Here is a 23,896-nt window from a genome sequence, read left to right as displayed (position 1 = left end):
TTACCTTCTGGTGTAGACCCTCTACTCTATACCTTCCTCCTACAGATACCCATTAACTTCTGGTGTAGACCCTCCACTATATACCCTCCTCCTATAACCATTACCTTCTAGTGTAGACCCTCTACTATATACCTTCCTCCTACAGATAACCATTACCTTCTGGTGTAGACCCTCCACTATATACCCTCCTCCTATACCCATTACCTTCTGGTGTAGACCCTCCACTATATACCTACCTCCTATAAACATTACCTAATGGTGTAGACCCTCCACTATGTACCTTCCTCCTATACCCATTACCTGCTGGTGTAGACCCTCCACTATATACCTTCCTCCTTTAACCATTCACTTCTGGTGTATACCCTCCACTATATACCTTCCTCCTATAACCATTACCTTCTGGTGTAGACCTTCCACTATATACCTTCCTCCTATACCCATTACCTTCTGGTGTAGACCCTCTACTATATACCTTCCTCCATCAGATATCCATTACCTTCTGGTGTAGACCCTCCACTATATACCTTCCTCCTATAACCATTACCTTCTGGTGTAGACCCTCCACTATATACCTTCCTCCTATAACCATTAACTTCTGGTGTAGACCATCCACTATATACCTTCCTCCTATAACCATTAACTTCTGGTGTAGATCCTCCACTATATACCTTCCTCCTATAACCATTAACTTCTGGTGTAGACCCTCCACTATATACCTTCCTCCTACAGATACCCATTACCTTCTGGTGTAGACCCTCCACTATATACCTTCCTCCTACAGAGACCCATTACCTTCTGGTGTAGACCCTCTACTATATACCTTCCTCCCACAGATACCCATTACCTTCTGGTGTAGACCCTCCACTATATACCTTCCTGCTATACCCATTACCTTCTGGTGTGGACCCTCCACTATATACCCTCCTATAACCATTACCTTCTGGTGTAGACCCTCTACTATATACCTTCCTCCTACAGATACTCATTAACTTCTGGTGCAGACCCTCCACTATATACCTTCCTCCTACTGATACCCATTACCTTCTGGTGTAGACCCTCCACTATATACCCTCCTCCTATAACCATTACCTTCTAGTGTAGACCCTCTACTATATACCTTCCTCCTACAGATAACCATTACCTTCTGGTGTAGACCCTCCACTATATACCTTCCTCCTACAGATACCCATTACCTTCTGGTGTAGACCCTCCACTATATACCCTCCTCCTATACCCATTACCTTCTGGTGTAGACCCTCCACTATATACCTTCCTCCTACAACCATTACCTAATGGTGTAGACCCTCCACTATCTACCTTCCTCCTATACCCATTACCTGCTGGTGTAGACACTCCACCATATACCTTCCTCCTATAACCATTCACTTCTGATGTATACCCTCCACTATATATCTTCCTCCTATATCCATTACTTTCTGGTGTAGACCTTCCACTATATACCTTCCTCCTATAACCATTACCTTCTGGTGTAGACCCTCTACTATATACCTTCCTCCCACAGATACCCATTACCTTCTGGTGTAGACCCTCCACTATATACCCTCCTCCTATAACCATTACCTTCCAGTGTAGACCCTCTACTATATACCTTCCTCCTACAGATAACCCTTACCTTCTGGTGTAGACCCTCCACTGTATACCTTCCTCCTACAGATACCCATTACCTTCTGGTGTAGACCCTCCACTATATACCCTCCTCCTATACCCATTACCTTCTGGTGTAGACCCTCCACTATATACCTTCCTCCTATAACCATTACCTAATGGTGTAGACCCTCCACTATCTACCTTCCTCCTATACCAATTACTTTCTGGTGTAGACCTTCCACTATATACCTTCCTCCTATAACCATTACCTTCTGGTGTAGACCCTCTACTATATACCTTCCTCCTACAGATAACCACTACCTAATGGTGTAGACCCTCCACTATATACCTTCCTCCTATACCCATTACCTGCTGGTGTAGACCCTCCACTATATACCTTCCTCCTATAACCATTCACTTCTGGTGTATACCCTCCTCTATATACCTTCCTCCTATAACCATTACCTTCTGGTGTAGACCTTCCACTATATACCTTCCTCCTATACCCATTATCTTCTGGTGTAGACCCTCTACTATATACCTTCCTCCTACAGATACCCATTACCTTCTGGTGTAGACCCTCCACTATATTCCTTCCTCCTATAACCATTACCTTCTGGTGTAGACCCTCCACTATATACCTTCCTCCTATAACCATTCACTTCTGGTGTAGACCCTCCACTATATACCTTCCTCCTACAGATACCCATTACCTTCTGGTGTAGACCCTCCACTATATACCCTCCTCCTATACCCATTACCTTCTGGTGTAGACCCTCCACTATATACCTTCCTCCTACAACCATTACCTAATGGTGTAGACCCTCCACTATCTACCTTCCTCCTATACCCATTACCTGCTGGTGTAGACACTCCACCATATACCTTCCTCCTATAACCATTCACTTCTGATGTATACCCTCCACTATATATCTTCCTCCTATATCCATTACTTTCTGGTGTAGACCTTCCACTATATACCTTCCTCCTATAACCATTACCTTCTGGTGTAGACCCTCTACTATATACCTTCCTCCCACAGATACCCATTACCTTCTGGTGTAGACCCTCCACTATATACCCTCCTCCTATAACCATTACCTTCCAGTGTAGACCCTCTACTATATACCTTCCTCCTACAGATAACCCTTACCTTCTGGTGTAGACCCTCCACTGTATACCTTCCTCCTACAGATACCCATTACCTTCTGGTGTAGACCCTCCACTATATACCCTCCTCCTATACCCATTACCTTCTGGTGTAGACCCTCCACTATATACCTTCCTCCTATAACCATTACCTAATGGTGTAGACCCTCCACTATCTACCTTCCTCCTATACCAATTACTTTCTGGTGTAGACCTTCCACTATATACCTTCCTCCTATAACCATTACCTTCTGGTGTAGACCCTCTACTATATACCTTCCTCCTACAGATAACCACTACCTAATGGTGTAGACCCTCCACTATATACCTTCCTCCTATACCCATTACCTGCTGGTGTAGACCCTCCACTATATACCTTCCTCCTATAACCATTCACTTCTGGTGTATACCCTCCTCTATATACCTTCCTCCTATAACCATTACCTTCTGGTGTAGACCTTCCACTATATACCTTCCTCCTATACCCATTATCTTCTGGTGTAGACCCTCTACTATATACCTTCCTCCTACAGATACCCATTACCTTCTGGTGTAGACCCTCCACTATATTCCTTCCTCCTATAACCATTACCTTCTGGTGTAGACCCTCCACTATATACCTTCCTCCTATAACCATTCACTTCTGGTGTAGACCCTCCACTATATACCTTCCTCCTATAACCATTAACTTCTGGTGTAGACCCTCCACTATACACCCTCCTCTTACAGATAACCATTACCTTCTGGTTTAGACCCTCCACTATGTACCTTCCTCCTATACCCATTCACTTCTGGTGTAGACCCTCCACTATATACCTTCCTCCTATACCCATTACCTTCTGGTGTAGACCCTCCACTATATACCCTCCTCCTACAGATACCCATTACCTTCTGGTGTAGACCCTCCACCATATACCCTCCTCCTACAGATACCCATTCACTTCTGGTGTATACCCTCCACTATATACCTTCCTCCTATACCCATTACCTTCTGGTGTAGACCCTCCACTATGTACCTTCCTCCTACAGATACCCATTACCTTCTGGTGTAGACCCTCCACTATATACCCTCCTCCTATATCCATTACCTTCTGGTGTAGACCCTCCACTATATACCTTCCTCCTATAACCATTAACTAACGGTGTAGACCTTCCACTATATACCTTCCTCCTATACCCATTACCTGCTGGTGTAGACCCTCCACTATATACCTTCCTCCTATAACCTTTCACTTCTGGTGTATACCCTCCACTATATACCTTCCTCCTATAACCATTACCTTCTGGTGTAGACCCTCCACTATATACCTTCCTCCTACAGATACCCATTACCTTCTGGTGTAGACCCTCCACTATATACCTTCCTCCTACAACCATTACCTTCTAGTGTGGACCCTCCACTATATACCTTCCTACTATACCCATTCACTTCTGGTGTAGACCCTCCACTATATACCCTCCTCCTACAGATAACCATTACCTTCTGGTTTAGACCCTCCACTATGTACCGTCCTCCTATACCCATTACCTTCTGGTGTAGACCCTCCACTATATACCCTCCTCCTACAGATACCCATTACCTTCTGGTGTAGACCCTCCACCATATACCCTCCTATAAACATTACCTTCTGGTGTAGACCCTCCACTATGTACCTTCCTCCTATACCCATTCACTTCTGGTGTAGACCCTCCACTATATACCTTCCTCCTATAACCATTACTTTCTGGTGTAGACCTTCCACTATATACCTTCCTCCTATAACCATTACCTTCAGGTGTAGACCCTCCACTATATACCTTCCTCCTATACCTATTACCTTCTGGTGTAGACCCTCCACTATATACCCTCCTATAACCATTACCTTCTAGTGTAGACCCTCTACTATATACTTTCCTCCTACAGATACCCATTACCTTCTGGTGTAGACCCTTCACTATATACCTTCCTCCTACAGATACCCATTACCTTCTGGTGTAGACCCTCCACTATATACCTTCCTCCTATAACCATTACATTCTGGTGTAGACCCTCCACAATATACCTTCCTCCTACAGATACCCATTACCTTCTGGTGTAGACCCTCTAAAGTCCCTCAGTGACATGAATAAGTATATTTCAAATTCTCAAAGCCCAACAACACAACAGCTGTTTACCTCATCAAGAAGCAGGGATGTGTTGTGTTGATTCATTTAGAGAGAGAGAGAACATTAATAATACCATCAAGAATATCAATAATAATATAATCAGTCAAACCAGTCTGTCATGCATTATGAAAACATTTACACATTTATACAGTCAGTTAAGATAATACATTATTATAATTTAAACTTTATAACAGTCCTACAATACTGTAGACATTAAAACAGACGTAATATTAATATCCTCTGTGTTATTTCTAGATTCAGATGATCCTGCTGTGATTTGCCAACGTGAACTCAAATCTAATCTAAAGAAGAAGTTTCAATGTGTATTTGAGGGGATCGCTAAACAAGGAAACCCAACACTTCTCAATAAGATCTACACAGAGCTCTATATCACAGAGGGTGGAACAGGAGAGGTCAATAATGAACATGAGCTGAGACAAATTGAGACAACAACCAGGAAACAAGCGAGACCAGAGACTGCAGTCAAATGTAACAACATCTTCAAACCCTTAACTGGACAAGACAAACCTATCAGAACTGTGCTGACAAAGGGAGTCGCTGGCATTGGAAAAACAGTCTCTGTGCAAAAGTTCATTCTGGACTGGGCTGAAGGAAAAGCAAATCAGGATGTCCAATTTGTTTTTTCATTCCCTTTTCGGGAGCTGAATTTGATGAAAGAGGACAAACACACATTCATTGAACTTCTCAATCACTTCTCAATGGAAACCAAACAATCAAGAATCTTCAACTACAACAAGTACAAAGTTCTGTTCATCTTTGATGGTCTGGATGAGTGTCGACTGCCCCTAGACTTCCAGAAGAACACGATCTGTTGTGACGTCACAGAGTCAACCTCCGTGGATGTTCTGCTGACAAATCTCATCAAGGGAAATCTGCTTCCCTCTGCTCTCCTCTGGATAACTACCCAACCTGCAGCAGCCCATAAGATCCCTTCAGGGTGTGTTGACCAGGTGACAGAGGTACGAGGGTTCAATGACCCACAGAAGGAGGAGTACTTCAGGAAGAGATTCAGTGATGAGGACCTGGCCAGCAGAATCATCTCACACATAAAGACATCAAGGAGCCTCCACATCATGTGCCACATTCCAGTCTTCTGTTGGATTTCTGCAACAGTCCTTGAACACATGCTGAAACATAAGAGAGAAGAGATGCCCAAGACTCTGACTGAGATGTACACACACCTTGTTGTGTTTCATACCAAACAGAAGAATGAAAAGTATCTTGGGAAAGAAGAGACAGATCCACACTGGAATAAAAAGAGCATTCTGTCACTGGGAAAACTGGCTTTTCAGCAGCTTGTGAAATGTAATTTGATTTTCTATGAAGAAGACCTGACAGAGGCAGGCATTAATGTCAATGAAGCCTCAGTGTACTCAGGATTGTGCACACAGCTCTTTAAAGAGGATTGTGGGCTGTACCAGAACAAGGTGTACTGCTTTGTGCATCTGAGCATTCAGGAGTTTCTGGCTGCTGTATATGTGTTCCTCTCATTCATCAACAACAATGAGAATCTAATGGCCGAACCGCAAGTTACTGAACTTACTTTCTACAAGAGTGCTGTGGATAAAGCCTTACAAAGTGAGACAGGAAACCTGGATCTTTTCATCCGCTTCCTTCTGGGCCTCTCACTGGCGTCCAATCAGAAGCACTTACAAGGTCTATTGACAAAGACAAGAAGCAGCTCAAAGACCCATGAAGAAACAGTCAAGTACATCAAGGAGAAGATCAGGGAGAATCCCTCTCCAGAGAGGTGCATCAATCTGTTCCACTGTCTGAATGAAATGAATGACCATTCTCTAGTGGAGGAGATCCAAAGCTTCCTGAGCTCAGGAAGTCTCTCTAGAGACAACCTGTCACCAGCACAGTGGTCAGCTCTGGTCTTTGTGTTGCTGACTTCAGAAAAGGAGCTGGATGTGTTTGACCTGAAGAAATACTCCAGATCAGAGGAAGGTCTTCTGAGGCTGCTGCCAGTGGTCAAAGCCTCCAGAGCTGTTCTGTGAGTAAATAAAATGACATTTAAGAACTAATCATCAGGAAGAAATATTCAGTTCAGAGAAAAATATGCATTATAATATGTGTATAATATTACATTAAAAAACATATTGAATAAATGCATTGATTTTCACATTAGTATAACATTATGACCATACAATTCTAGGAAACGGAAGATGAATCTATGTGTTGTTTGGGAGAATAAACCAAATGCATCTGCCATTGTCCTTCTACACTAACTACTGGTGTTAAATTAACAGTGTGTTTGTGAAGTCATGATGATCTCTTTGTCAGGCTGTCAGGCTGTCGAGTCACAGAGGAAGGCTGTGCTTCTCTGGTCTCAGCTCTGGAGTCAAACCCCTCACACCTGAGAGAGCTGGATCTGAGTAACAATGACCTGAAGGATTCAGGAGTGAAGCTGCTCTCTGCTGGACTGGGGAATCCCCACTGTAAACTGAAGACTCTGAGGTCAGTATTATCAGATATGAAAGCACTTTATGTATGTAGTTCTCCCATTTGAAAAAGTCGTAATTAGTCTGACATATTCACTTATAGTGTATTAACGTATTCATAAGTTTAGTGTTTGGTCCCATATTCCATGCCTGCAGTGATTACATCAAGCTTGTGATTCTACTAACGTGTTGAATTAATTTGCAGTTTGTCTTGGTTGTGTTTTGGATGATGTTTTTTCTAATAGAAACTGAATGGTGAATAATGTCCTGTCATTTTGGAGTCACTTGTATTGTCAGTAAGAATAGAATTGAAATAGAATAGAAGATGTTTCTGAAAACTTCTACATTCATGTGGATGTTACCATTATCATGAATAATCATGAATGAATCGAGAATAATGATGAATGAGAAAGTGTCAGAGGCACAAAGATTAGACCCCCTCTGTTATTGGTAATGGTGAGAGGTTAGTATGTTTTGTTGTAGCCTCTGTTATTGGTAATGGTGAGAGGTTAGCATGTTTTGTTGTAGCCTCTGTTATTGGTAATGGTGAGAGGTTAGTATGTTTTGTTGTAGCCTCTGTTATTGGTAATGGTGAGAGGTTAGTATGTTTTGTTGTAGTCTCTGTTATTGGTAATGGTGAGAGGTTAGTATGTTTTGTTGTAGCCTCTGTTATTGGTAATGGTGAGAGGTTAGCATGTTTTGTTGTAGTCTCTGTTATTGGTAATGGTGAGAGGTTAGCATGTTTTGTTGTAGCCTCTGTTATTGGTAATGGTGAGAGGTTAGTATGTTTTGTTGTAGTCTCTGTTAATGGTAATGGTGAGAGGTTAGCATGTTTTGTTGTAGCCTCTGTTATTGGTAATGGTGAGAGGTTAGCATGTTTTGTTGTAGTCTCTGTTATTGGTAATGGTGAGATGTTAGTATGTTTTGTTGTAGCCTCTGTTATTGGTAATGGTGAGAGGTTAGCATGTTTTGTTATAGCCTCTGTTATTGGTAATGGTGAGAGGTTAGCATGTTTTGTTGTAGTCTCTGTTATTGGTAATGGTGAGATGTTAGTATGTTTTGTTGTAGCCTCTGTTATTGGTAATGGTGAGAGGTTAGCATGTTTTGTTGTAGTCTCTGTTAATGGTAATGGTGAGAGGTTAGCATGTTTTGTTGTAGCCTCTGTTATTGGTAATGGTGAGAGGTTAGCATGTTTTGTTGTAGCCTCTGTTATTGGTAATGGTGAGAGGTTAGTATGTTTTGTTGTAGTCTCTGTTATTGGTAATGGTGAGAGGTTGGCATGTTTTCTTGTAGTCTCTGTTATTGGTAATGGTGAGATGTTAGCATTTTTTGTTCTGGCCTCTGTTATTGGTAATGGTGAGAGGTTAGCATGTTTTGTTGTAGCCTCATGGCAGCATCATGTTGTGGGAGTGCTTTGCTGCAGGAGGGACTGGTGCACTTCACAAAATAGTTGGCATCATGAGGAGGGAAAATTATGTGGATATATTGAAATAACATCTCAAGACATCAGTCAGGAAGTTAAAGATTGGTCACAAATGGGTAATGACCTGAATATTGCTTCCAAAGTTGTGACAAACTGGCTTAAGGACAACAAAGTCAAGGTATTGGAGTGGCCATCACAAAGCCCTGACCACAATCCAAAATAAAATTTGTGGACAGAACTGAAAAAGTGTGTGTGAGCAAGGTGGCCTACAAACCTGACTCAGTTACACCAGCTCTGTCAGGAGGAATGGGCCAAAATGCACCCATCTTATTGTGGGAAGCTTGTGTAAGGCTTCCCGAAACATTCGACCAAAGTTAAACAATTTAAAGGCAATGCTATCATATACTAATTGAGTGTATGTAAACTTCTGACACTCGGGGAATGTGATGAAATAAATCATTCTCTCTACTATTATTCTGAAGCCTTTTTAAAATCTTCACTGTCAAAATAGATATAGTGTGGACTGTATACTCAATGCAATCTAAATCTGATTCCTCACTGTCTGTCTTCTGACTGATACTGATTTTTAAACTGGTCTGGTCAGTCTACTCAAATATTTGTACAAATACATTTTTATTTATTTATTTATTTCACCTTTATTTAACCAGGTAGGCAAGTTGAGAACAAGTTCTCATTTACAATTGCGACCTGGCCAAGATAAAGCAAAGCAGTTCGACACATACAACGACACAGAGTTACACATGGAGTAAAACAAACATACAGTCAATAATACAGTATAAACAAGTCTATATACGATGTGAGCAAATGAGGTGAGATAAGGGAGGTAAAGGCAAAAAGGCCATGGTGGCAAAGTAAATACAATATAGCAAGTAAAACACTGGAATGGTAGATCTGCAATGGGAGAATGTGCAAAGTAGAAATAAAAATAATGGGGTGCAAAGGAGCAAAATAAATAAATAAATTAAATACAGTAGGAAAAGAGGTAGTTGTTTGGGCTAAATTATAGGTGGGCTATGTACAGGTGCAGTAATCTGTGAGCTGCTCTGGCAGTTGATGCTTAAAGCTAGTGAGGGAGATAAGTGTTTCCAGTTTCAGAGATTTTTGTAGTTCGTTCCAGTCATTGGCAGCAGAGAACTGGAAGGAGAGGCGGCCAAAGAAAGAATTGGTTTTGGGGGTGACTAGAGAGATATACCTGCTGGAGCGTGTGCTACAGGTGGGAGATGCAATGGTGACCAGCGAGCTGAGATAAGGGGGGACTTTACCTAGCAGGGTCTTGTAGATGACATGGAGCCAGTGGGTTTGGCGACGAGTATGAAGCGAGGGCCAGCCAACGAGAGCGTACAGGTCGCAATGGTGGGTAGTATATGGGGCTTTGGTGACAAAACGGATTGCACTGTGATAGACTGCATCCAATTTGTTGAGTAGGGTATTGGAGGCTATTTTGTAAATGACATCGCCAAAGTCGAGGATTGGTAGGATGGTCAGTTTTACAAGGGTATGTTTGGCAGCATGAGTGAAGGATGCTTTGTTGCGAAATAGGAAGCCAATTCTAGATTTAACTTTGGATTGGAGATGTTTGATATGGGTCTGGAAGGAGAGTTTACAGTCTAACCAGACACCTAAGTATTTGTAGTTGTCCACGTATTCTAAGTCAGAGCCGTCCAGAGTAGTAATGTTGGACAGGCGGGTAGGTACAGGTAGCGATCGGTTGAAGAGTATGCATTTAGTTTTACTTGTATTTAAGAGCAATTGGAGGCCACGGAAGGAGAGTTGTATGGCATTGAAGCTTGCCTGGAGGGTTGTTAACACAGTGTCCAAAGAAGGGCCAGAAGTATACAGAATGGTGTCGTCTGCGTAGAGGTGGATCAGAGACTCACCAGCAGCAAGAGCGACCTCATTGATGTATACAGAGAAGAGAGTCGGTCCAAGAATTGAACCCTGTGGCACCCCCATAGAGACTGCCAGAGGTCCGACAGCAGACCCTTCGATTTGACACACTGAACTCTTTCAGAGAAGTTGTTGGTGAACCAGGCGAGGCAATCATTTGAGAAACCAAGGCTGTCGAGTCTGCCGATGAGGATGTGGTGATTGACAGAGTCGAAAGCCTTGGCCAGATCAATGAATACGGCTGCACAGTAATGTTTCTTATCGATGGCGCTTAAGATATAATTTAGGACCTTGAGCGTGGCTGAGGTGCACCAATGAACCAGCTCTGAAACCAGATTGCATAGCAGAGAAGGTATGGTGAGATTCGAAATGGTCGGTAATCTGTTTGTTGACTTGGCTTTCGAAGACCTTAGAAAGGCATGGTAGGATAGATATAGGTCTGTAGCAGTTTGGGTCAAGAGTGTCACCCCCTTTGAAGAGGGGGATGACCGCAGCTGGTTTCCAATCTTTGGGAATCTTAAATGACACGAAAGAGAGGTTGAACAGGCTAGTAATAGGGGTGGCAACAATTTTGGCAGATAATTTTAGAAAGAAAGGGTCCAGATTGTCTAGCCCGGCTGATTTGTAGGGGTCCAGATTTTGCAACTCATTCAGAACATCAGCTGAGCAGATTTGGGAGAAGGAGAACTGGGGAAGGCTTGGGCGAGTTGTTGTGGGGGGTGCAGTGCTGTTGACCGGGGTAGGAGTAGCCAGGTGGAAAGCATGGCCAGCCGTAGAAAAATGCTTATTAAAATTCTCAATTATGGTGGATTTATCAGTGGTGACAGTGTTTCCTATCTTCAGTGCAGTGGGCAGCTGGGAGGAGGTGTTCTTATTCTCCATGGACTTTACAGTGTCCCAGAACTTTTTTGAGTTAGTGTTGCAGGAAGCAAATTTCTGCTTGAAAAAGCTAGCCTTGGCTTTTCTAACTGCCTGTGTATAATAGTTTCTAGCTTCCCTGAACAGCTGCATATCACGGGGGCTGTTCGATGCTAATGCAGAACGCCATAGGATGTTTTTGTGTTGGTTAAGGGCAGTCAGGTCTTGGGAGAACCAAGGGCTATATCTGTTACTGGTTCTACATTTCTTAAATGGGGCATGTTTATTTAAGATGGTTAGGAAGGCATTTTTAAAAAATATCCAGGCATCCTCTACTGACGGGATGAGATCAATATCCTTCCAGGATACCCCGGCCAGGTCGATTAGAAAGGCCTGCTCTCTAATTTACAAATAGATATGGCAGGTTTCAGGACACTGATATATTTGTTGAAAAAATATACTGCCACTATTTTCACCACCAAAGAATAGCAGTGTGGTTTTAATATGATTTGACACTTTGCAGGCTGTCACGCTGTCTAGTCACAGAGGAAGGCTGTGCTTCTCTGGTCTCAGCTCTGAGGTCAAACCCCTCACACCTGAGAGAGCTGGACCTGAGCTACAATGACCTGAAGGATTCAGGAGGGAAGCTGCTCTCTGCTGGACTGGGGAATCCCCACTGTAAACTGGAGACTCTGAGGTCAGTATTCCTGTAGTTGGTCAACAAGTGATAACTGTTCACCAGATCCACATGTGTTTACATGTGTTGCACACATTTTTTAAATTTTAAAATTTTTATTTTATTTAACCAGGCATGAATCGAAAATGATGACAAATGAGCAAGTTTCAGAGGCACAAAGATCAGACCCCCTCTGTTATTGGTAATGGTGAGAGGTTAGCATGTTTTGTTGTAGCCTCTGTTATAGGTAATGGTGAGATGTTAGCATGTTTTGTTGTAGTCTCTGTTATTGGTAATGGTGAGAGGTTAGCATGTTTTGTTGTAGCCTCTGTTATTGGTCATGGTGAGAGATTAGCATGTTTTGTTGTAGCCTCTGTTATTGGTCATGGTGAGAGGTTAGCATGTTTTGTTGTAGCCTCTGTTATTGGTAATGGTGAGAGGTTAGCATGTTTTGTTGTAGTCTCTGTTATTGGTAATGGTGAGAGGTTAGCATGTTTTGTTGTAGCCTCTGTTATAGGTAATGGTGAGAGGTTAGCATGTTTTGCTGTAGTCTCTGTTATTGGTAATGGTGAGAGGTTAGCATGTTTTGATGTAGCTTCTGTTATTGGTAATGGTGAGAGGTTAGCATGTTTTGTTGTAGCTTCTGTTATTGGTAATGGTGAGAGGTTAGCATGTTTTGTTGTAGCCTCTGTTATTGGTAATGGTGAGAGGTTAGCATGTTTTGTTGTAGCCTCTGTTATAGGTAATGGTGAGATGTTAGCATGTTTTGTTGTAGTCTCTGTTATTGGTAATGGTGAGAGGTTAGCATGTTTTGTTGTAGCCTCTGTTATTGGTAATGGTGAGAGGTTAGCATGTTTTGTTGTAGCCTCTGTAACTTTCTCACTAATTATTATGCATGACTCGTTCATGATTTTTCTTAATCATGGCATCGTCGGGATTCATTTATTATTGTTCAGAAACATGTTATCTACTCTCTGGGCAAAACATAACCCAAAACACAACCAAAACAAACTGCAAATGCAACCAATGAGTTTACAACTAAATACTAAACTTTGACTACTTTAATGCACAATAAGTGAAGTGGTCAGAATACTTATGTCTTCTTCTAATGGGGGACTAGATACATAAAGTTATTTTATTTTTCTAAATGGTGAAACAGATATATATTAAAATATCCTCAAATAAAAGGTGACATTATATACTGTCACCTCATATGAAACATTTTATTTCAAATCCAAAATGTTGGCGTATAGAGCCACATTTAAAATGTCAGCTTCACTGTCTAAATAGATATGGTGTGGACTGTATACTCAATACAATCTAAATCTGATACCTCACTGTCTAAATAGATATGGTGTGGACTGTATACTCAATACAATCTAAATCTGATACCTCACTGTCTGTCTTCTGACTGATACTGCTTTTTAAACTGGTCTGGTCAGTCTACTCAAATATTTGTACTATACATGTTTCTATCTGCAGGCAATACTTTGATCATTTGTCATTTTTAATGATGATACATTAATTTACGAATAGATATGGAAGATTTGACTGATACACTGATACAGTGGGGCAAAACAGTATTTAGTCAGCCACCAATTGTGCAAGTTCTCCCCCTTAAAAATATATGAGAGGCCTGTAATTTTCCTCATAGGTACACTTCAACTATGACAGGCAAAATGAGAAAAAAAATCCAGAAAATCACATTGTAGGATTTTTTATGAATTTATTTGCAAATTATGGTGGAAAATAAGTATTTGGTCACCTACAAACAAGCAAGATTTCTGGCTCTCACAGACCTGTAACATCTTCTTTAAGAGGCTCCTCTGTCCTCCACTCGTTACCTGTATTAATGGCACCTGTTCGAACTTGTTATCAGTATAAAAGACACCTGTCCACAACCTCAAACAGTCACACTCCAAACTCCACTATGGCCAAGACCAAAGAGCTGTCAAAGGACACCAGAAACAAAATTGTAGACCTGCACCAGGCTGGGAAGACTGAATCTACAATAGGTAAACAGCTTGGTTTAAAGAAATCAACAGTGGGAGCAATTATTAGGAAATTGAAGACATACAAGACCACTGATAATCTCCCTTGATCTGGGGCTCCACGCAAGATCTCACCCCGCGGGGACAAAATTATCACAAGGACGGTGAGCAAAAATCCCAGAACCACACCGGGGGACCTTGTGAATGACCTGCAGAGAGCTGGGACCAAAGTAACAAAGCCTACCATCAGTAACACACTACGCCGCCAGGGACTCAAATCCTGCAGTGCCAGACGAGTCCCCCTGCTTAAGCCAGTACATGTCCAGGCCCGTCTGAAGTTTGCTAGAGAGCATGAGGATGATACAGAAGAAGATTGGGAGAATGTCATATGGTCAGATCAAACCAAAATATAACTTTTTGGGAAAAACTCAACTCGTCGTGTTTGGAGGACAAAGAATGCTAAGTTGCATCCAAAGAACACCATACCTACTGTGAAGCATGGGGGTGGAAACATCATGCTTTGGGGCTGTTTTTCTGCAAAGGGACCAGGACGACTGATCCGTGTAAAGGAAAGAATGAATGGGGCCATGTATTGTGAGATTTTGTGTGAAAACCTCCTTTCATCAGCAAGGGCATTGAAGATGAAACGTGGCTGGGTCATTCAGCATGACAATGATCCCAAACACACCGCCTGGGCAACGAAGGAGTGGCTTCGTAACAAGCATTTCAAGGTCCTGGAGAGGCCTAGCCAGTCTCCAGATCTCAACCCCATAGAAAATCTTTGGAGGGAGTTGAAAGTCTGTGTTGCCCAGCAACAGCCCAAACCATCACTGCTCTAGAGGAGATCTGCATGGAGGAATGGGCCAAAGTACCAGCAACAGTGTGTGAAAACCTTGTGAAGAGTTACAGAAAACGTTTGACCTCTGTCATTGTCAACAAAGGGTACAGAACAAAGTACTGGGATAAACTTTTGTTATTGACCAAATACTTATTTTCCACCATAATTTGCAAATATTAAAAATCCTACAATGTGATTTTCTGGATTTTTTTTCTCATTTTGTCTGTCATAGTTGAAGTGTACCTATGATGAAAATTACAGGCCTCTCTCATCTTTTTAAGTGGGAGAACTTGCACAATTGGTGGCTGACTAAATACTTTTTTGCCCCACGGTATATCTGAATACGTCGATTAAATATTCTGCCCCTATTTTCACCACCAAAGAATAGCAGTGTGATTTTAATATGATTTGACTCTTTGCAGGCTGTCAGGCTGTCTAGTCACAGAGGAAGGCTGTGCTTCTCTGGTCTCAGCTCTGGAGTCAAACCCCTCACACCTGAGAGAGCTGGATCTGAGTAACAATGACCTGAAGGATTCAGGAGTGAAGCTGCTCTCTGATGGACTGGGGAATCCCCACTGTAAACTGGAGACTCTGAGGTCAGTATTGTGATAACTGTTCACCAGATCCACATGTGTTTACCAGACACATATAGTCCACACAATATGTGTTTGGACAGTGAATCTTACAGTTTTATATTTGGTGCTATGCTCCAGCATTTTGGATTTGAGATATAATGTTTCGTATTAGACAACAGTACAGAATGTCACCTTTTTTTGAGGCTATTTTCATACATAGCTGTGTTACTGTTAAGAAAGGAAAGGACTTTATGTATCTAGTTCTCCCATTTGAAAAACTCGTAATTAATCGGACATATTCACTTATGGTGTATTAAAGTAGTCAAATGTTTAGTATTTGGTGCCATATTTCATGACTGCAGTTATTACGTCAAGCTTGTGATTATACTAACTTGTTGAATTCATTTGCAGTTTGTCTTGGTTGTGTTTTGGATATTGTTTTTGCTCATAGAAACTGAAAGGTGAATAATGTCCTGTCACTTTAGAGTCACTTCACTTGTATTGTCAGTAAGAATAGAAGATGTTTCTGAATACTTCTACATTCATGTGGATGCTACCATGGTTAGGAATAATAATGAATGAATTGTGAAAAGTGATGAATAACAAAGTTATAGAGGCACAAAGATCAGAATAAATGCTAACCTCCTCTGTTATTGGTAATGGTGAGAGGTTAGCATGTTTTGTTGTAGCCTCTGTTTTTGGTAATGGTGAGAGGTTAGCATGTTTTGTTGCAGTCTCTGTTATTGGTAATGGTGAGAGGTTAGCATGTTTTGTTGGAGCCTCTGTTATTGGTTATGATGAGAGGTTAGCATGTTTTGATGTAGCCTCTGTTATTGTTAATGGTGAGAGGTTAGCATGTTTTGATGTAGCCTCTGTTATTGGTAATGGTGAAAGGTTAGCATGTTTTGTTGTAGCCTCTGTTATTGTTAATGGTGAGAGGTTAGCATGTTTTGATGTAGCCTATGTTATTGGTAATGGTGAGAGGTTAGCATGTTTTGATGTAGCCTCTGTTATTGGTAATGGTGAGAGGTTAGCATGTTTTGATGTAGCCTCTGTTATTGGTAATGGTGAGAGGTTAGCATGTTTTGATGTAGTCTCTGTTATTGTTAATGGTGAGAGGTTAGCATGTTTTGATGTAGCCTCTGTTATTGGTAATGGTGAGAGGTTAGCATGTTTTGATGTAGCCTATGTTATTGGTAATGGTGAGAGGTTAGCATGTTTTGATGTAGCCTCTGTTATTGGTAATGGTGAGAGGTTAGCATGTTTTGTTGGAGCCTCTGTTATTGGTTATGATGAGAGGTTAGCATGTTTTGATGTAGCCTCTGTTATTGTTAATGGTGAGAGGTTAGCATGTTTTGATGTAGCCTCTGTTATTGGTAATGGTGAAAGGTTAGCATGTTTTGTTGTAGCCTCTGTTATTGTTAATGGTGAGAGGTTAGCATGTTTTGATGTAGCCTATGTTATTGGTAATGGTGAGAGGTTAGCATGTTTTGATGTAGCCTCTGTTATTGGTAATGGTGAGAGGTTAGCATGTTTTGATGTAGCCTCTGTTATTGGTAATGGTGAGAGGTTAGCATGTTTTGATGTAGTCTCTGTTATTGTTAATGGTGAGAGGTTAGCATGTTTTGATGTAGCCTCTGTTATTGGTAATGGTGAGAGGTTAGCATGTTTTGATGTAGCCTCTGTTATTGGTAATGGTGAGAGGTTAGCATGTTTTGATGTAGTCTCTGTTATTGTTAATGGTGAGAGGTTAGCATGTTTTGTTGTAGCCTCTGTTATTGGTAATGATGAGAGGTTAGCATGTTTTGATGTAGCCTCTGTAACTTTCTCACTAATCAATTTTCATGATCCATTCATTATTTTTCTTATTCATGGCATCATCAGGATTATTTTTGTTTAGAAACATGTTTTCTACTCACTTACTAAGAAAATTACTTAGACAGAAAATGACTCCAGTCATCATCCACCTATTTTATTATTGGGCATAAAAATTAGTCTTCAATTAGGGAACTAGATACATAAAGTCTTCAATTAGGGGAACTAGATACATAAAGTCTTCAATTAGGGAACTAGATACATAAAGTCTTCAATTAGGGAACTAGATACATAAAGTCTTCAATTAGGGAACTAGATACATAAAGTCTTCAATTAGGGGAACTAGATACATAAAGTCTTCAATTAGGGAACTAGATACATAAAGTCTTCAATTAGGGGAACTAGATACATAAAGTCTTCAATTAGGGAACTAGATACATAAAGTCTTCAATTAGGGAACTAGATACATAAAGTCTTCAATTAGGGAACTAGATACATAAAGTCTTCAATTAGGGGAACTAGATACATAAAGTCTTCAATTAGGGAACTAGATACATAAAGTCTTCAATTAGGGAACTAGATACATAAAGTCTTCAATTAGGGAACTAGATACATAAAGTCTTCAATTAGGGAACTAGATACATAAAGTCTTCAATTAGGGAACTAGATACATAAAGTCTTCAATTAGGGAACTAGATACATAAAGTCTTCAATTAGGGAACTAGATACACAAAGTCTTCAATTAGGGAACTAGATACATAAAGTCTTCAATTAGGGAACTAGATACACAAAGTCTTCAATTAGGGAACTAGATACATAAAGTCTTCAATTAGGGAACTAGATACATAAAGTCTTCAATTAGGGAACTAGATACATAAAGTCTTCAATTAGGGAGACTAGATACATAAAGTCTTCAATTAGGGAGACTAGATACATAAAGTCTTCAATTAGGGAGACTAGATACATAAAGTCTTCAATTAGGGAACTAGATACATAAAGTCTTCAATTAGGGAGACTAGATACATAAAGTCTTCAATTAGGGAACTAGATACATAAAGTCTTCAATTAGGGAACTAGATACATAAAGTCTTCAATTAGGGAACTAGATACATAAAGTCTTCAATTAGGGAACTAGATACATAAAGTCTTCAATTAGGGAGACTAGATACATAAAGTCTTCAATTAGGGAGACTAGATACATAAAGTCTTCAATTAGGGAGACTAGATACATAAAGTCTTCAATTAGGGAACTAGATACACAACGTCTTCAATTAGGGAACTAGATACACAAAGTCTTCAATTAGGGAACTAGATACACAAAGTCTTCAATTAGGGGAACTAGATACACAAAGTCTTCAATTAGGGAACTAGATACATAAAGTCTTCAATTAGGGAACTAGATACATAAAGTCTTCAATTAGGGAACTAGATACATAAAGTCTTCAATTAGGGAACTAGATACATAAAGTCTTCAATTAGGGAACTAGATACATAAAGTCTTCAATTAGGGAACTAGATACATAAAGTCTTCAATTAGGGAACTAGATACATAAAGTCTTCAATTAGGGAACTAGATACACAAAGTCTTCAATTAGGGAACTAGATACATCAAGTCTTCAATTAGGGAACTAGATACACAAAGTCTTCAATTAGGGGAACTAGATACATAAAGTCTTCAATTAGGGAACTAGATACACAAAGTCTTCAATCAGGGAACTAGATACATAAAGTCTTCAATTAGGGAACTACATACATAAAGTCTTCAATTAGGGAACTAGATACATAAAGTCTTCAATTAGGGAACTAGATACATAAAGTCTTCAATTAGGGGAACTAGATACATAAAGTCTTCAATTAGGGAACTAGATACATAAAGTCTTCAATTAGGGAACTAGATACATAAAGTCTTCAATTAGGGAACTAGATACATAAAGTCTTCAATTAGGGAACTAGATACATCAAGTCTTCAATTAGGGAACTAGATACACAAAGTCTTCAATTAGGGGAACTAGATACATAAAGTCTTCAATTAGGGAACTAGATACACAAAGTCTTCAATTAGGGAACTAGATACATAAAGTCTTCAATTAGGGAACTACATACATAAAGTCTTCAATTAGGGAACTAGATACATAAAGTCTTCAATTAGGGAACTAGATACATAAAGTCTTCAATTAGGGGAACTAGATACATAAAGTCTTCAATTAGGGAACTAGATACATAAAGTCTTCAATTAGGGAACTAGATACATAAAGTCTTCAATTAGGGAACTAGATACATAAAGTCTTCAATTAGGGAACTAGATACATAAAGTCTTCAATTAGGGAACTAGATACATAAAGTCTTCAATTAGGGAACTAGATACATAAAGTCTTCAATTAGGGAACTAGATACACAAAGTCTTCAATTAGGGAACTAGATACATAAAGTCTTCAATTAGGGAGACTAGATACATAAAGTCTTCAATTAGGGGAACTAGATACATAAAGTCTTCAATTAGGGAGACTAGATACACAAAGTCTTCAATTAGGGAACTAGATACATAAAGTCTTCAATTAGGGAACTAGATACATAAAGTCTTCAATTAGGGAACTAGATACATAAAGTCTTCAATTAGGGAACTAGATACACAAAGTCTTCAATTAGGGAACTAGATACATAAAGTCTTCAATTAGGGAGACTAGATACACAAAGTCTTCAATTAGGGGAACTAGATACATAAAGTCTTCAATTAGGGAGACTAGATACACAAAGTCTTCAATTAGGGGAACTAGATACATAAAGTGTTCAATTAGGGAGACAAGATACATAAAGTCTTCAATTAGGGAACTAGATACATAAATTCTTCAATTAGGGTGACTACATACATAAAGTCTTCAATTAGGGAGACTAGATACATAAAGTCTTCAATTAGGGGGGACTACATACATAAAGTCTTCAATTAGGGGGACTACATACATAAAGTCTTCAATTAGGGAGACTAGATACATAAAGTCTTCAATTAGGGGGGACTACATACATAAAGTCTTCAATTAGGGGAACTAGATACATAAAGTCTTCAATTAGGGGGGACTACATACATAAATTCTTCAATTAGGGGGACTACATACATAGAGTCTTCAATTAGGTGGACTACATACATAAAGTCTTCAATTAGGGAACTAGATACATAAAGTCTTCAATTAGGGGGGACTACATACATAAAGTGCTTTCATTTTGTTCTGCCCCTGAACAAGGCAGTTAACCCACTGTTCCTAGACCAGTTAACCCACTGTTCCTAGACCAGTTAACCCACTGTTCCTAGACCAGTTAACCCACTGTTCCTAGACCAGTTAACCCACTGTTCCTAGACCAGTTAACCCACTGTTCCTAGACCAGTTAACCCACTGTTCCTAGACCAGTTAACCCACTGTTCCTAGCATCATTGAAAGTAAGAATTTGTTCTTAACTGACTTGCCTAGTTATTTAAAAGTAACATATATATGTTTTCATAAATGTCAAAACTTGAAACAGATGTGTTTGAAAATACCGTCAAATAAAATTTGATATTATAAACTGTAACCTCATATGAAGCATTTGATCTGAGATGTTGGAGTATTGGCGTATAGAGTCACATTTAAAATGTTAGCTTCACTGTCAAAATACAGTGCCTTGCGAAAGTATTTGGCCCCCTTGAACTTTGCGACCTTTTGCCACATTTCAGGATTCAAACATGAAGATATAAAACTGTATTTTTTTGTGAAGAATCAACAAGTGGAACACAATCATGAAGTGGAACGACATTTATTGGATATTTCAAACTTTTTGAACAAATCAAAAACTGAAAAATTGGGCGTGCAAAATTATTCAGCCCCCTTAAGTTAATACTTTGTAGCGCCACCTTTTGCTGCGATTACAGCTGTAAGTCGCTTGGGGTATGTCTCTATCAGTTTTGCACATCGAGAGACTGAATTTTTTTCCCATTCCTCCTTGCAAAACAGCTTGAGCTCAGTGAGGTTGGATGGAGAGCATTTGTGAACAGCAGTTTTCAGTTCTTTCCACAGATTCTCGATTGGATTCAGGTCTGAACTTTGACTTGGCCATTCTAACACCTGGATATGTTTATTTTTGAACCATTCCATTGTAGATTTTGCTTTATGTTTTGGATCATTGTCTTGTTGGAAGACAAATCTCTGTCCCAGTCTCAGGTCTTTTACAGACTCCATCAGGTTTTCTTCCAGAATGGTCCTGATTTGGCTCCATCCATCTTCCCATCAATTTTAACCATCTTCCCTGTCCCTGCTGAAGAAAAGCAGGCCCAAACCATGATGCTGCCACCACCATGTTTGACAGTGGGGATGGTGTGTTCAGCTGTGTTGCTTTTACGCCAAACATAACGTTTTGCATTGTTGCCAAAAAGTTCAATTTTGGTTTCATCTGACCAGAGCACCTTCTTCCACATGTTTGGTGTGTCTCCCAGGTGGCTTGTGGCAAACTTTAAACGACACTTTTTATGGATATCTTTAAGAAATGGCTTTCTTCTTGCCACTCTTCCATAAAGGCCAGATTTGTGCAATATACGACTGATTGTTGTCCTATGGACAGAGTCTCCCACCTCAGCTGTAGATCTCTGCAGTTCATCCAGAGTGATCATGGGCCTCTTGGCTGCATCTCTGATCAGTCTTCTCCTTGTATGAGCTGAAAGTTTAGAGGGACGGCCAGGTCTTGGTAGATTTGCAGTGGTCTGATACTCCTTCCATGTCAATATTATCGCTTGCACAGTGCTCCTTGGGATGTTTAAGGCTTGGGAAATCTTTTTGTATCCAAATCCGGCTTTAAACTTCTTCACAACAGTATCTTGGACCTGCCTGGTGTGTTCCTTGTTCTTCATGATGCTCTCTGCGCTTTTAACGGACCTCTGAGACTATCACAGTGCAGGTGCATTTATATGGAGACTTGATTACACACAGGTGGATTGTAATTATCATCATTAGTCATTTAGGTCAACATTGGATCATTCAGAGATCCTCACTGAACCTCTGGAGAGAGTTTGCTCCACTGAAAGTAAAGGGGCTGAACAATTTTGAACGCCCAATTTTTTCAGTTTTTGATTTGTTAAAAAAGTTTGAAATATCCAATAAATGTCGTTCCACTTCATGATTATGTCCCACTTGTTGATTCTTCACAAAAAAATACAGTTTTATATCTTTATGTTTGAAGCCTGAAATGTGGCAAAAGGTCGCGAAGTTCAAGGGGGCCGAATACTTTCGCAAGGCACTGTAGATATAGTGTGGACTGTATACTCAATACAATCTAAATCTGATTCCTCACTGTCTGTCTTTTGACTGATACTGCTTTTTAAACTGGTCTGATCAGTCTACTATAATATTTGTACTATACATGTTTCTATCTGCAGGCAATACTTTGACCATTTGTCATTTCTAATATTGATACATTAATTTACGAATAGATATGGCAGGTTTCAGGACACTGATATATCTGAATATGTTGAAAAAATATACTGCCACTATTTTCACCACCAAAGAATAGCAGCGTGGTTTTAATATGATTTGACTCTTTGCAGGCTGTCACGCTGTCTAGTCACAGAGGAAGGCTGTGCTTCTCTGGTCTCAGCTCTGAGGTCAAACCCCTCACACCTGAGAGAGTTGGACCTGAGCTACAATCACCCAGGAGACTCAGGAGTCAGACTGCTCTCTGCTGGACTGGAGGATCCACACTGCAGACTGGAGAAACTCAAGTATGTAGAGGGTTTATGTCAATGTTCATACCAGACATGTTTGACTTATCAGGCTAGTTAAGACAAACATTCTTACCAACACTTGGACAGAATTATATCCTGACTGTGTCCAGTGTGTGTGTGTCTCCAGTGACTGTGTGTGTATGTCTCCAGTGACTGTGTGTGTGTGCGGTAAGTGTGTCCAGTGGGTGTCTCCCGTGTTTGTGTCTCCCGTGTTTGTGTGTGTGTGCGTGTGTCTGTGTGTGTCTCCAGTATGTGTGTGTGTGTGTCTCCAGTGTGTGAGTCTCCACACACACACACACACACCCACTGGACACACACTCACACACAGACAAACAGTGTGTGTGTGTGTGTGTGTGTGTGTGTGTGTGTGTGTGTGTGTGTGTGTGTGTGTGTGTGTGTGTGTGTGGGAGTTCAGGTGTATCCCTCAATGACTGTCTGTTCTTCTGCTTACCGCTACAGTGTGGAACATGGTGGAGAGTACACAATGAAACCTGGACTTAGAAAATGTGAGTGTTGACTGAATGTCACTAAGAATAAGTCAAAGTCAAAGACCACCGTCATTACTTACTTGGTCATATTAAATATCAGCTATAATTCTACAGAAGCAGAAATCAGGGACACCAAAGTTTACAAAGAGTTGAGATGACAAGGTGTGTGTGTGTGTGTGTGTGTGTGTGTGTGTGTGTGTGTGTGTTTGTGTGTGTG

At 40.3% G+C, this 23,896-nt stretch overlaps 1 protein-coding gene across 2 annotated transcripts in view; it reads left to right on the top strand.

The window, feature by feature from the left end:
• LOC110518098 (NLR family CARD domain-containing protein 3-like) overlaps window positions 1–23,896 on the top strand; it is a 55,480-nt gene that overhangs the window by 29,873 nt on the left and 1,711 nt on the right. The window contains exons 5-10 of one of the 2 annotated variants that reach the window (XM_090197854.1): window positions 5,158–6,919; window positions 7,210–7,383; window positions 12,080–12,253; window positions 15,484–15,657; window positions 23,015–23,188; window positions 23,651–23,697. In XM_090197854.1, the coding sequence (XP_090053980.1) occupies window positions 5,158–6,919; window positions 7,210–7,383; window positions 12,080–12,253; window positions 15,484–15,657; window positions 23,015–23,188; window positions 23,651–23,697 (2,505 nt within the window). Of the gene's footprint in view, window positions 1–5,157; window positions 6,920–7,209; window positions 7,384–12,079; window positions 12,270–15,483; window positions 15,658–23,014; window positions 23,189–23,650; window positions 23,698–23,896 lie in introns of those variants that run through there. The other variant, XM_090197853.1, reaches the window with a different exon arrangement.

Source organism: Oncorhynchus mykiss, chromosome 13 (genome assembly GCF_057628025.1).
Source record: "Oncorhynchus mykiss isolate SJ-2025 chromosome 13, ASM5762802v1, whole genome shotgun sequence".
NCBI lineage: Eukaryota > Metazoa > Chordata > Actinopteri > Salmoniformes > Salmonidae > Oncorhynchus > Oncorhynchus mykiss.
The sequence above is the reverse complement of the archived record's forward strand: the minus strand, read 5'-3'. Positions and strand labels throughout refer to the sequence as shown.